General features: G+C 48.4%; 1 protein-coding gene across 1 annotated transcript in view; it reads right to left on the reverse strand.

Annotated features, from left to right (window-relative positions):
• Positions 1-13,399, reverse strand: part of OVCH1 (ovochymase 1) — a 47,071-nt gene that overhangs the window by 25,401 nt on the left and 8,271 nt on the right. Inside the window, exons 4-16 of the mRNA XM_044433938.1 lie at positions 13,096-13,193; positions 12,353-12,525; positions 11,060-11,155; positions 9,772-9,923; positions 8,658-8,850; positions 6,850-6,976; positions 5,131-5,264; positions 4,582-4,722; positions 3,595-3,725; positions 3,404-3,497; positions 2,305-2,433; positions 1,364-1,432; positions 170-350 (exon numbers count right to left, since the gene is read on the reverse strand). Of these exons, the coding sequence (XP_044289873.1) occupies positions 170-350; positions 1,364-1,432; positions 2,305-2,433; positions 3,404-3,497; positions 3,595-3,725; positions 4,582-4,722; positions 5,131-5,264; positions 6,850-6,976; positions 8,658-8,850; positions 9,772-9,923; positions 11,060-11,155; positions 12,353-12,525; positions 13,096-13,193 (1,718 nt within the window). The remainder of the gene's footprint in view (positions 1-169; positions 351-1,363; positions 1,433-2,304; positions 2,434-3,403; positions 3,498-3,594; positions 3,726-4,581; positions 4,723-5,130; positions 5,265-6,849; positions 6,977-8,657; positions 8,851-9,771; positions 9,924-11,059; positions 11,156-12,352; positions 12,526-13,095; positions 13,194-13,399) is intronic.

Raw genomic sequence — 13,399 nt, forward strand, 5'->3', positions numbered from 1 at the left:
TTCTTGCGGTACTGAAAGCAACTTCTATGCTTTTTATATTGTTATTTCTTGTATTTTAATTTATGTTGTGAGCTGCCCCGAGGCTTCGGCGAATGGGGCGGCATAGAAATGTTTTAATTAATAAATAAATAAAAATAAAACGGGCACTTTGGCAGTCTGACATACTCACATATGGACACAGTGTGCAGCTGTGAGCACCCATGTTGGGCCAACGATGACACCTCCACACCGGTAGTCACCCAAGAAGTGCAATCCCACGTGCCACGGCCAGCAATGCGGACAGGCTTCCTCTCCCCCAGAGACGTGTCTGGACAGCCACTGAGGGACGAAGGGGGGAGATCCACAAACATCTGCAAAAGAGCAGCAGCCCAAAAGCTAGAGGGAGCCCCCTGACTTCATCTTTCGAAGACGGCACATCAGGCTGCAGCTGGAGAAGAGAGCTTTTCCACCCTGGCCTGGGGAACTCAAGGCAGGGCTGTGTGCTAGAAGCGCACACCAGCCTGAGCCTTCTCCAGCCCAATAGCGTCCAGACATGGTGGACTACAAGTCCCACCATCCCCAGCCTGACAACTAGGAGTTGTAATCCAAGACATATGGCATGTATCAGGTCGGGGAAGCTATATCCTTACCAAGGAAAGTAGAATTTTGTTATCAATACAGTGTTTTGTGCATGTTTATCGAACTCGTGTCTCTCTGTCCCAGTTGTCATGGGGGAAAGCAGGGCGTTTTAGATGGCCCAAGCACCACTCCAAGGCCCACTTAGCCCTTTCCAACATCTGACGGTTTAAGGCTTCCCCCTTAAAGGAGGACACACCAGTTGCTATCCTTGCATAGTGAGGGGAAACGGTCCCAGGCTGAGTACGACTGATGGCGTTCTTAGAGAAGGGTGAATCTGTCAATTTATCTTTCTCTCACACTGATATTTTTAAGATCTGAAGTTCTCTCTCTTCCAGATATAAAGAACTTTATGCATTTGGGTAAATCCTTATCAAAAGAGAACTGAAGCCAAATTCTCACTCCTCCCTAGGAATCCCCAGCATGGCTTCCGCTTTGGTCTGTCAAGCAGAGCCTCAACCTTTGCCTGTGAAGCAACACGCAGCTCCGTATGACCTTCTGAATAAAGCCGTAGCAGTGGCAAGCGAGGGGGGATTGCGCAGGGACCCTAACAGCACTCGGATCTTGCATACAATCCTGCAAATCAGGCAGAGAAGTTGTGCAGCAAAAGCCTCACCAACACCCTGAAGTCAATCCCACTGAAAGTATTTGCACTAAAGTCAAGTTCTCAGCACCTGTTTGGTTCTAGTGTCTGTCCTGCTTTTGTTGGGCTACTGAGGGACAAATACTGCTTTAAATCCCAGCTTACCCACAGGAATAGTCCTTGGATCAGATGACTGCATGACAACAGGCCCTGCAAAGTCTGCTTCAGAAGTTTCTGTTGGAAATAAGTGAAATGACAGCTTAGCACAACATGGAGGTGGTTGGACCATCCTGAGTTATTTTACCACCTGATGCAGCTAAACTCCCCAACCCCAGCATATTATGCAACGCTACAAGGATTCCAGGGCAATTATGGTTCCTGAAAACAGCACCATCCCTCAAGCCCAGAGCTACCTGCTTCCAAGTCCAAATGTACTTGAGCTTGTAATGTGTGAGTTGGTGATCTTTCTCCTCGGAAATCTTGGTCACGCAAGGCTTATGGATGGCCCAGCTCCCCACCCTCATCCAAACAGGACTCGGACTTCCAAGCTTGTTCCATAGTTTCCTGGAACCCTAACAAGCTCCCCTGGGGACTGTCTGCACAGCTCTGCCTGAGAGGCAATTTCAAAGTCCATTGACTTGGACAAGAAATAGATCAAACTTTGAGGGCAGCGCAGTTAAAAATGATGGAATGATGCAATAAGGAGCAGCCAAGATTATGAGTCAATTTAGACTCTCAAGAAGAGCAGGTCTCTCTCTCACACCTGCATGCACAAATGCGCTCATTCCAGTCATGCTTAGAATTGCCTGCTGAATTCCACGTGGAACTCAAAGACAGTGATGGCAAAGTCACCATCAAAGCATGGCTGCCCCAAAAGACTGCTTGGGTCATCCATGCCAGGGATGGCGAACCTCCGGCCCTCCCCGCCCTGTGGCCATGGAAGCCGAGGCGAGTTGCAGCCCAGTAGCCTCTAAGCTCAGGGAGCCCTTCTCACGTCTCCTCCTCTCCACAGGCCACAGCTGCAGAGAAAGGCAGTTCTTTGACAGAGCAGCCACCGCTGCCCATATGGAAGAGGGGTGAGTGCCGAGGGACGGTGCCCAGCCAACCTGAGGGGAAAAAGCTGAAGCGGGCCTTGAATCCTCGGAAGTTATTCTCCCCATCGCTCTCAAAGTGTATCAGCATGACGTCCCCAGAGCTCCAAACAGGGGAAGGAATCGAGAAGCCACAGAGGAGAGCTGCGGAGAAGAAAGGAGCAGAGAGGTTTTCCTGTCCCTGGCATGGGATGGAGGGAAGAGGTCCACGACAGGTGGGGGACAAGTCCTAAGGGTCTAGCATTACAGGTGCCTGCCTGGCCAAGCCCCAAGGTTGGCCACACCTTCCGCATTCCTTCCCTCTTCCCTTCTTCCTGCTCCTTCTTCCATCCAACACAGATTCTGCTCATCATCTCCAAATGCATAGCAAGCCTCTACAGTGCAGGGATGGCCAAGCTCTGGCCACCCCAGATGTTGCAGGACTCATTCCACATTAGCAAGGGGTTGATGAGAGCTGAGAGTCCAACCACGTCTGGCGAACCAGCAGTTCCCGCATGCTGGAGTCATGGCCAGAATGCTCACAGGTGGGAGAACTAGCAGATTCAGAACCACTGCTGAGGTGGTTCCTCAGCTTGCCATTTCAAGCACCTTGGCCAATCGCCTCACTTGGGGGAGGTAAAGGAGGCAGGTGTTACAACACAGATCCTCTTCCAAAGCTTTCTTCTCCACCACTGTGCACTTGCCTGCATTTGTAATGAGTGACGAACATCAAGGAGGGAAAGATTCAGAGATGGAATGGCCCCTTTCGGATGGAGAAACAGGGGTCTCTCTGCCGAATGGATATTAGGACCCTCCAGCTCATTACACCCCTTGCTCATTATACATCTTTCCCCAACTTTGGCTCCTCAAATGTTGTTGGACTAACTAGCCACCATTCCCAGGTAGCATGGCCAATGTTAGTGGTGGTCCAACCACATCTGGGGACATGGGATCAGGAGCTACTGTTCCAAGGAAAAAGAGGTATTGCTGGGAGACCAAATAACGTTTTCCTGATTATATTATATGATCTACCTGCAGTGTGTGTGTATGCACACATGCATTATGGATGAGTACAGAACAGTTTTTTCATCTTCCAAGTGCCCATGGCATCCCATTGAACCAAACCTGATACTACCTAGCTGGTGTTCCTCTTCCATGTCACCATGGATGACAACGGCATCATAAATACAATCCTGGCTGGTTTCAACAGCAAAGTCCTCAAACTCCAGCTGGAAGGAGAGATGGCAGCATTCACCACCCAAAGGTCACGCCACAGGCATGGCAGTCTGCAAAACACGTTCCCGAAACAAAATGGCTTTTTGTCACCTTTATGACATGCTCTGCTGGGGCCTCAATAAGCCAGTGGCATTTGGTATTGCTGGGATACAAGCCCGGGTAATTAGCCGTGTCAATCTTTCCTTCATCCACCAGAACTGCAACACTGCCACAGCCAGAACCTACAAAATTGGAAGGGGACATTCAAAGCTGCCATTTCAGACAAAGCTTTTATAGGTTCTAAAAGGAAGAGTGACAGAGGGATGAATATATCTTCAAAAGGAGATGGATTGTCTTTCATTGAGTGGATTTTTAAGGGTGCTTGCAGATGGAGAGCTCCTAAGACTATCTATTTTGCAGGTATTCTGACTGCTGTGGTAATGGGAAAAAGATGCAAGTGGCAGCAAGGCACAGAAGGGTTGTTGTTACAGCTGGCCTGGAGTGACCCACTCAGACGGGCCACACTGACGCCACCTTGCCCAGGTCCAAGAGAAAGAAACCCTCTTTTGCAATCAGCTGCCGGTCTTTGCATCTCTGTTTAAGCAGCAGGCCAGGTCACTTGGTGCCGGCATTACAAGGGAGATGCCGACAAGAGAAGACAATCCTGTCTGAAGTGCACATTCCTGCCCAGAGCACTCCAGGAATGAGTGAGGGCAACTGCACAACAAAAGCCCCATCTGGAAGCACCAAAAGCCCCATCTAGAAGCATCCAAGGAAATTTCAAGGAACCCATCCCTGCCTGGGAATCTGTGCTTTAGGAATGCTTGTTTGCTTCCACTCTGCTCACAAGACACCAAACCCAAAATATTAGAAAAGTATTCTCAGTCCAAAGGAAAACAAACTGTTCCACGCTGTTTCCAGAATGTCTTTTTGCTTTGACACGGAGAGCTATTATTGCCGCCGTGGTTAAGAGGAGATGGCACACCTGCCTGCCTTGGGGTGGCACAGTCGTTGGCTCCCCCTTTCATGTCCAGTGGAGCTCATCTGGGCAACCCCAGCAGGTCAGGACATGCCAAGGAGATCCCTGCATGGAGTTACCTGCCTCAGATGCCTTATGCACGGCACTGAAAGTGAATTCAAAGCCTTCGCCGGTATTGCTACCATCAGACACAAATGTAACGATGGCTTGGTTAGACTCCACCAACAGAGGAGATGGCAGCACCTTGCCACAGATTTTGCCTGGAAATGGGGGAGAGAATGGATTCAAGAGGTGCCATTAAATTAACACAGACGCTCACAGGCAGTGTACTGAATTGTAAGCTTTTCCGGGACGTTTGTAGTGGATGGGACAGAAAATCTTTTAATGAATAAATAAAATAAATACTAAATGCAAGATTGTGAAGGACAGTCCAGTGCAGGGTACAGAACTTGTGTCTGCCAGATGTTCTTGGACTACAATTCTCATTGTACCCAACCACTGGCCACATCCATTCCCAGTCTTCAGGATCTTATATCCTGCACCCACCTGTGAAGCTTGACAGGTGACTTTGGAATGGTTACTCTGTTTCAGCCTAGCCTACCTCACAGGAGTGTTGTGAGGATTAACTGCAGAGGAGGAGGAATGAGGAACAAGACAGTAGAACATACCTACAAGCTCCTTCTCACTCGAACAGAAAGTCACATAGTCACGGTCGCACCCAACTTGATCTTCTATATCTACCCGGATAAACTGCACAAGTATGAATTTGTCTTCCGGCACAGTTATATTCCAGGTGCACAGGCTGGAAGAAAGCACAGCAAACCATCAGACAGAGATGCCAAGATAAGTCGTGATGCTGATGCATTGCACCACGGGGTAAGAGCACTGAATTGCCACGAGCCGTCTTGGCCAAAGGCTCTGCATGTTCGTCCCCCATGAGCCGCAAGCCCTGACCAGTGGCTAGAGGCTGAGCGAGGGCTACAGGCTTTAGCTGCCAGTGCAGCCTGTAGGGGCAGGAAAATCAGAAGCCTGCCAAAGACAGAGGACTCTGAAATGCTGCTGGGATGCAATGTCAAGGGGTCGGCAGCATAGCCAGAACGAAGCTTATCTCGGCAAACATGGGGCCCCTGGTTAGCTTTTGCCGGGTTGTGCTGATGCAAGGGGGCACGGGAGAACAGGAGGGGTTGCACAATCTATACTTATCACTAATTCCTACTGAAAGGCAGACACAGACCCACACATTTGCTTTTCCCTTAGCCAGGCTCCCAGGCAGGAGTCAGTGTTGGTTGTGAGTGCAGGACTGGAATTCACAGAATCATAGAAGAGCAGAGTTGGAAGGAGCCAGAAGGCCATTGGGTTCAGCCCCCTGCTATTGCAGGACTCTAAGTTATACCATCCCATTCAGATGACGGTCCGGATGTTTCCTGAATGTCTCTCATGAGAAAGAGCCCACAACTTCCCCAGGTAGTAGGTTATTTGTCATACTGCTCTGACTGTGAGGAAATTCAAGAGAACTGGGTTCTAGTTCCCACTCAGCTACAAAGCTCACTGGGTGACTTTGGATAATCACTGCCTCTCAACCCAACCCACCTCACAGGGTTGTTGTTTGGAGGATGAAATGGGGAGGAGGAGAACCTTCTAATCTGCCTCCAGTTACTGGCAAGAGGAAGAAAGGCAGGCTGGGGTCTTCAAAAAGTTTCCACACTTTTATGTTTTATAAATATTTTATTTCTATTTTTTTTTGCTGATGACATTAAAGCATTGGTACAATGCTGTGAAAAATGTATCGCAAAGGAAGGTGACTATGTAGAAAAGTGATGTAATTTGTTTTTGAAATTCTTAGAGTTTTAAAAAGTGCGGAAGCTTTTTGACAAACCCTCATCATAGCAACCCAGGCAAAGGGAAAAATATCCTTTTCGGTGAAGGTGCATGCAGCCAGTATTTCTCTCTTGCTGTCATCCTCTACCCAGCACCAGTGTTCACATTTAAACAGCCTAAAATTTAGCCACCCTTGGAAGCGCTGAAAGTGTCACCAAAGCAAAAGGGTATCACATGATATCACGACAAGGCAGGGAGGAGCAATCCTGGGGAGGCTGGTGACTGATCCACTGCCACCTTTCTTCTGAGCTTTCTACTGCAGGAGGCACCCATAGGGATGAACTCCATCACCGAAGTAGGCTGACCGCCATGGATAACTCCTAGAAAGCTCAAAAGAAAAGCTGCAGGAGATAAGAAACCCCCAGACACCTGCCTCCCTGGTGATCTTGTTTAGCTCTTTAATGTTCTGCTGCTTTAATGTTAATTACGAGTCCTCCTTGCACCTTGGCAGGCACCAGGGTGTAGCCTGCCCAGTCAGCAGAACCGATGGTCTGAGCTACAACAAGTACCTGTTGTCCAGATAACTCTCCCCGATCTGGTGGGGGTGCCGGATATGCCCACTTTCTCCAAACACCAGCTTGCCATGGGAGTTGCAGTCTTCCGGGCTGGGGAGGGACAGGTCGCTTGGACCAGAGGCTGAACAGAAAGGAAAAGATGCCATGAAGGTTTCTCACCCTGCCTCTAAGAATTGTGCATTATTTCCAGCTGCACAAGAATCTGGCTTGATCACTCACAGTGTGTCAGCACCTCCCAGAGTTTTTCCAATGGAAAACAGTAAAAAGATGGAAGTTCCTAATCATCAACAGCACAAAAATTCAGCTACTTCTGCACAGTTTTTACAACTGCACCAAATGTGTGCAAAGGTGCATCCTGGATCAACATTCCCCACCCTGGCACACTCCAAATGTATTGGACTACAACTCCCAGAATCCTCCAATCAGCATTTGGGAACTGTAGCCCAACCCATCTGGGGAAGGCTGTTCCTCATAATGGGCCACCTTTGGAACAGAGCTTTGATCTTGCGAATGACCCAGTGCCATGAACCATCATGGTCAATGCAGAATTTTCCATTGCTGGCCAACCAACATAAATAACTGTCTACCGAACTGTGGGATCAGAAGAAGGGATTTTCACAAAATGATTCTGTGGCTATAAAAATCAAGCTCATCTGCATATATTAATTTATGCTATTGTTTTATAAAGTATTTTAATAATCTGTTGTTAGCCGCCTAGAGATGCCATGGTGAAATAGGCAGCATATAAATGTTTAAATAAATAGCAATATCTTCCAGCTCTTCTTAATCACCGCAGACAGGGACTGCAGCCAAGAAATTAAAAGACGCTTGCTCCTGGGGAGGAAAGCTATGGCAAATCTAGACAGCATACTAAAAAGCAGAGACATCACCCTGACAACAAAAGTGCATATAGTCAAGGCTATGGTTTTCCCAGTTGCAATGTATGGCTGTGAAAGCTGGACCATAAGGAAGGCTGAGCGCCGAAGAATTGAGGCCTTTGAATTGTGGTACTGGCAGAGACTCCTGCGAGTCCCTTGGACAGCAAGGTGATCAAACCGGTCAGTCCTAGAGGAGATCAACTCTGACTGCTCTTTAGAAGGCCAGATAGTGAAGATGAAACTCAAATACTCTGGCCACCTAATGAGAAGGAAGGACTCCCTGGAGAAGAGCCTAATGCTGGGAACAATAGATGGCAAAAGAATAAGGGGACAGCGGAGAATGAGGTGGCTGGATGGAGTCACTGAAGCAGTTGGTGTGAGCTTAAGTGGACTCTGGGGGTTGGTGGAGGACAGGAGGGCCTGGAGGAATGTTGTCCATGGGGTTGCAATGGGTCAGACATGACTTCGCGACAACAACTAACAACAACTAACAACTACTACTACTACAACAAAGAGACAAAATCCAAGAGCAACAGGTTTTCATAAGAGGCAGCTGCCCAAAAGAGGCCAGCTTAGTGTATTGGTTAAAGTGTTGGACTGGAACTTGGGTGATCCAGGTTCTAGTCCTCCTGGGTAACGTTGGGCCAGCCTAACCTACTTTACAGGGCAGTTCAGAGAAAAAATGGAGCGAAAAAGAACTGCCTAAGCTGCCTTGGGCTCCTTGTAAGAAAAAGAGCTTTGGCTGTTGGCCGGTGTACAGGTAGCATTAAATAAATAAATTTGGGATAGAAATGTAATAAATAAGTGAGGAAAAAGAAAAGGGGGTCTGCAACTTGACTTGGGAAGAAAAGGATGAAGCAATTCTGCTACACTGTGGAATTTTAAAAATATGGTGGAAGAAAGATCGCTGATGCCTGTACTCACCCGTGGGCATATTCTGGGCAATGAAGTCCAGGAGCTTGTCTACTTTTGAGAAGATGCCTGGGGAACCGCGGCCACCATTCCTTGTCTCGTTAGTAAGCCAGCCTTTTCCACAGCCGATGCCCCACGATGTGACACCTGCCAGAGCCCAAGTGCCACTGGCTCTTCGGCATGCCAGAGGGCCTCCCGAATCACCCTGATGCAAGACAGCATAGCACAAGAGTGTAACACAACCTGCCGCAAAAGAGTCGCACACGGAGTATCTCCACATCTCTTGCCAACAAAGCAAACCTTGCACACCATTAAAGACACATAAGCTTTTGAATTATTTCTCTGGAAAGAAATCTTAGGATGTCCTCCTTCCTTGGCCACTTTTTCCCTCTGGAACCTGGGTGTTTCCAAGCAGATCAGGAAGGGTTTCTTGACTGATTTCCAAATTTAGCAATAGTAACAACAAAACGACCCACCATCCTGCCCGCAAATGATGCTGCTGAGATTAATGCCACTCGAAGCACAGATTTGCCTGTAGAGAGACTGTAAGCACCGCTCAGCTCTGGGCCACAACACAAAGGTCTCATTCTGCAATTCTTTAATTCTAAGTCCACCTTCTATTTTATACACATGCACTGGGTTTTGTCCATTTTTCAAATTTGCTGCTGGATGCCTTTGTGTTTCTTATACAGAACACATCATAAGCCTGGGAATATTTGGCCTTCCCACATGCAAAGTGCACCCATTTCCATATTTGGCTCCAGGAGCTGCAGCTTGCGTAGTTCCAGTTTCAAAACACAAGAGAGCAAATGTGCCATTCAAACCTAGCCTGAAGTCTGCCCACAGAAAGCTGTCTAGACCCTTGGTCTATCTTCTCCAATTCTAAGCAGTTCCAGAAGGTTTCTAAGGCTTTCAAGCAGGATTTCTTTCTTAGCCCTACCTGGAGAAGCCAGGTAGGCCAAACAAGGTGCCTCTACTGTTGAGCTACGGATCCTCCCTGTAAACTTAAAGAATCTCCTGAGCTCCAGGTTAGGAGCTACAACAGGAATGGGAACTTGCAGGAAGCTGTCATTTCAGTCAGTTGCCTTCCAGAGCCATTTTAAGTCCTCCAAGGGGCACTTCCTACCTTGCATGCATCCTTTCCACCATCAGGAAACCCAGCACAGAGCATGGAACTCTGTATTGGAGGCAAATTCAGAGCTTTCAGGAGATCACTGCAAGTTACGTCATCGATGATAGGCAGCTCGACTTCCTGCAGGACATCAGACAGAGCACCAGCTGCAGAGAGAGGGAGCCAAGCCGCTGCTGAAAGGCCTTTCCCAGTGAGCCTCCAAGTGGGGCAGCAGAACTTTGGAACCTCAGTTTCATCTGAAGCATTCCAAGCTGCTAGCCCACATGGCCTCATTAAGTATCCAAGTTTTTTATTTGGCAGGTGTTTTAGAAAGGATAAGAGGAACATTAATGTTCTAGTTTTAAAAAATCATGTGCATTTTACAATTATAATAATATTCTTATTATAAATTCTTACAAAAATATGACCATTCTCTAATGAAGGGAAGCTCTCCCACCCACCAAAGTGCTAACAGCCTGGATTTATTGCATTGCCATCTTGTCTATTCTTGGAACATAAATCTGCTTTGACTTCCAATTCTCCTACCAGTCCTGGATCAAAAGGGGAAGGGAGATGAGGGTCTCGCCACAGGGATAAAAGATCCCTCGCTTGTGGTGGCAACGCAAGGGAAGAGGCTTGCTTGGGAGGCTAAGGGTACTCACAGGAGGGCCAAGCGGGGAGAGGGGGCCAGCAGCCCACCATGTGCCCATCTAAGCTTGCTCTCTTGCATTGCTTTCAGTCTTATGTGCACACCCCCACCTTGCTTTTCCATTTAGCATCACCAGTCAGAATGCAGAGCAAGGTACAGTCAAGGTACAGTTATCTAATTCCTGCTGTCATTGTTGGGCAGCCTTTCAGAGTTGAAGATGCAGCACTTAACACTCATTAACAAACAATGGTGAGAGTTATGGATGGAAGGAAGGAAGGAAGGAAGGAAGGAAGGAAGGAAGGTTGGTTTATTGAAAGACAGAGCCTTTATTGATGAAATTGATCTTAAATTGTGTGTGTGTGTGTGTGTGTGAGTGAGGGAGAGGGAGAGGGAGAGGGAGAGGGAGAGGGAGAGGGAGAGACAGACTATGGAATTCTTATGATGTTAATAAAATGTTTAAAAGCACAGTCCTGAACAAGTTTAGATAGAAAAAACAGCCTGCAATTCCCAGCTGGGGCATGGGACTACAGACCTTTCTTCTGCCTAAACTTGCAAAGGGTGGCAATCTTTATTATTGTTCCAATTCTAGCAAGCTAAAGTGAACCCCTCCACCAACACCATCCTTTCCCTCTTCCAAATGCTGTTCTGACTTACCTTCAGAGACCCGGCCCCATCCGCTCACCACACACAGTGTCCCCGCTTCAAATAGCTCCCCTTTGTGTGGAAGACAGATCGGCTGCACTTCATTTCCTGAGGAAGGGAAAGTGAGCAAAGCCAAGTATTAAGTGCATAGCATTCCTCTGAATGTCTCCTACAATGAGTAGGAACCAGAGATTAGGGGCAGATCACCAGCTTTGCACCCAGAATGTCCAGGTTCAATCAGTGTCTCCAGATGGAAGGATGAGGGAGAGGGACCATGTAAAGCCATGAAAATGACAATACTGGGGTGGATGGACCAAGAGTCCAGCTTCTCACACTGAACATGACATGTCTCAGTTTTCCAGTGCTAGTTTGAAACACAGACAGGAGCATCTATACAAAGGTGGCCTATCTAATATCGCCCATAAAGTGTCAGGAAACTTTCCTTCACACAGGATGGCCTTCCTCAATTGGTGCTCTCCAAATAGGCAGGGCTACAAATCCCAGCACTGCCACGCTGAAGGCTCTGGAAAGCATCAGGCCCAATGCCTCTGGAGGGCACACCTTCAAGAGCTTTTGGTGCCCCTTCTCCCCTGCAGGGATCTGTGCTAGGTGAGGCTTACCAGCAAGCTAAGACAAAAGCAACTACCAGAACTTGCAGGGGAAAGAACTTGATAGAATTCAGAAGCCAGAGTTTCCCTTGAACCTGGCAGAATCCTCCTTCTGCGTGTTTCCACAGTAAGGGATCACAGAGCTCCTGTCGAACATCTGCTCTGGGTGGAAGGGAACCCAGGACAGAGCAGGAGGTTGTGCCCAGTGATCTCACTGATCCCTTCCCACTCTGGGATTCCACAATTCACCAGCAGGTAACCTGATACATCAACAAGGACACCTGAGGCCAGGACAGACTCCCTGGCCTGGCCCCCTCCTGAAGTACTGGATGGCATCTCCCATCATCCTCAGCCATGATGCTGAGCACCAAGATGGTGGAGGCTGTATGACAACATCCCTGCTTCTTACAAGATGCCCCAGATTGCATGGTATGGGATAGCCATGAAACAGCGAAAAGAATCTCTCTCTTGATCTGATTGTGCCAGGAATGCCTCTAGGCAGGTAGATTTTGCACGGGGGGGGGGGGGCTTTGTATTGGTTGTTGTAAGCTCTCCAGGAGGCATCTTTAGCATTGAAGAGTGGGATTATTTTTTTTAAAGTAGACAACATTATGAGGTACAGATGGTAAAAAGATCACAGGTACCCAAATACCACCTTTCTCTGGTGCAACCATTACTGAGCAAATCTTCTACTTACCATATTTAATTCTGTGATTCAGATATAGGAGTGCTATATCTGAATCCATATATCCAAATCTGTCAAACGCAGGATGGACAATTATTTTCGAGACAGGGATGTTCTGTTCTTCATCATCCATTGTTCCAAGGCTGTATTCCCCAGCCGTCACAATCAAATTCTTCACCACTTTACTGCCAGAAAAAGGGTGATGTCAAGGGGCGGCGGGGGGGGAGGGGAACATGGCTTAGTCCATGGATCTTTTCATGATGGCCATCAGTTTAATATTTCCTATCGAATCATCCAATGCAGCACACCCGGGAAAGGTCCCAGGGAACCTGGAGATTTGCTGCCATCCAAAATAAGCAGCAGCAAAGACATAATTTGTCCATAAGAATCCAAAGATGCATCTTGAAAGTAGCAGCCCTGCTAGGATGAACCTGTTGGAGCTAAGCATGTAACGCAGCTGACACCAGCAGAAGTACGGGTCAGTCCAACAAGTGGGAAAGCGACTCATCAGGGTCTCAGGCAGGTTCTGCCCGCCCTTCCTGGAAATGCCTGTCTGGGATTGAACCCTGGTCCTCCCTCGGTGCTCCAACACCCAGCTCTGCCCTTTCCTCCAGGAATTACTCATGCAAGCGGTTTTGCCACCTGCTGCCACCTTTCCCAGGTGGGCAGTCTGGCCCACCTGCATGGCAGCCCATTGAACAGGCCTGCTGAAGTCACTGCATGCTCCTTCCACAGGAGCGTTTCGCACTACTCACAGGTCCAGGTCCACGACGCAGTGAGCCGCGGTAACCACCACATCGTCGCGGATCAAGCTGCCTCCGCAGAAGTGGGAATGGCCCAACTTGATGGATACCTATTTAGAGGCAGGAGGGAGAAACCGAAAGCCAAGCTCCTCAAGAACCGCTCTGCACCGCTGCCTGCAGTGGCCATCACACGGCAGCCCGCCCACTTGAAGCCTCCGGATCAAGGGCAAGGCCCTGGCATCAGTCCCACCAGGATTCTCCAGGCGGTGATGGCCCCTTTCCCACATGTGGTGTTTCCCCAGCTTTCACATGTGGT

Source organism: Varanus komodoensis, unplaced genomic scaffold (assembly GCF_004798865.1).
Source record: "Varanus komodoensis strain SLA01 unplaced genomic scaffold, ASM479886v1 scaffold27, whole genome shotgun sequence".
NCBI lineage: Eukaryota > Metazoa > Chordata > Lepidosauria > Squamata > Varanidae > Varanus > Varanus komodoensis.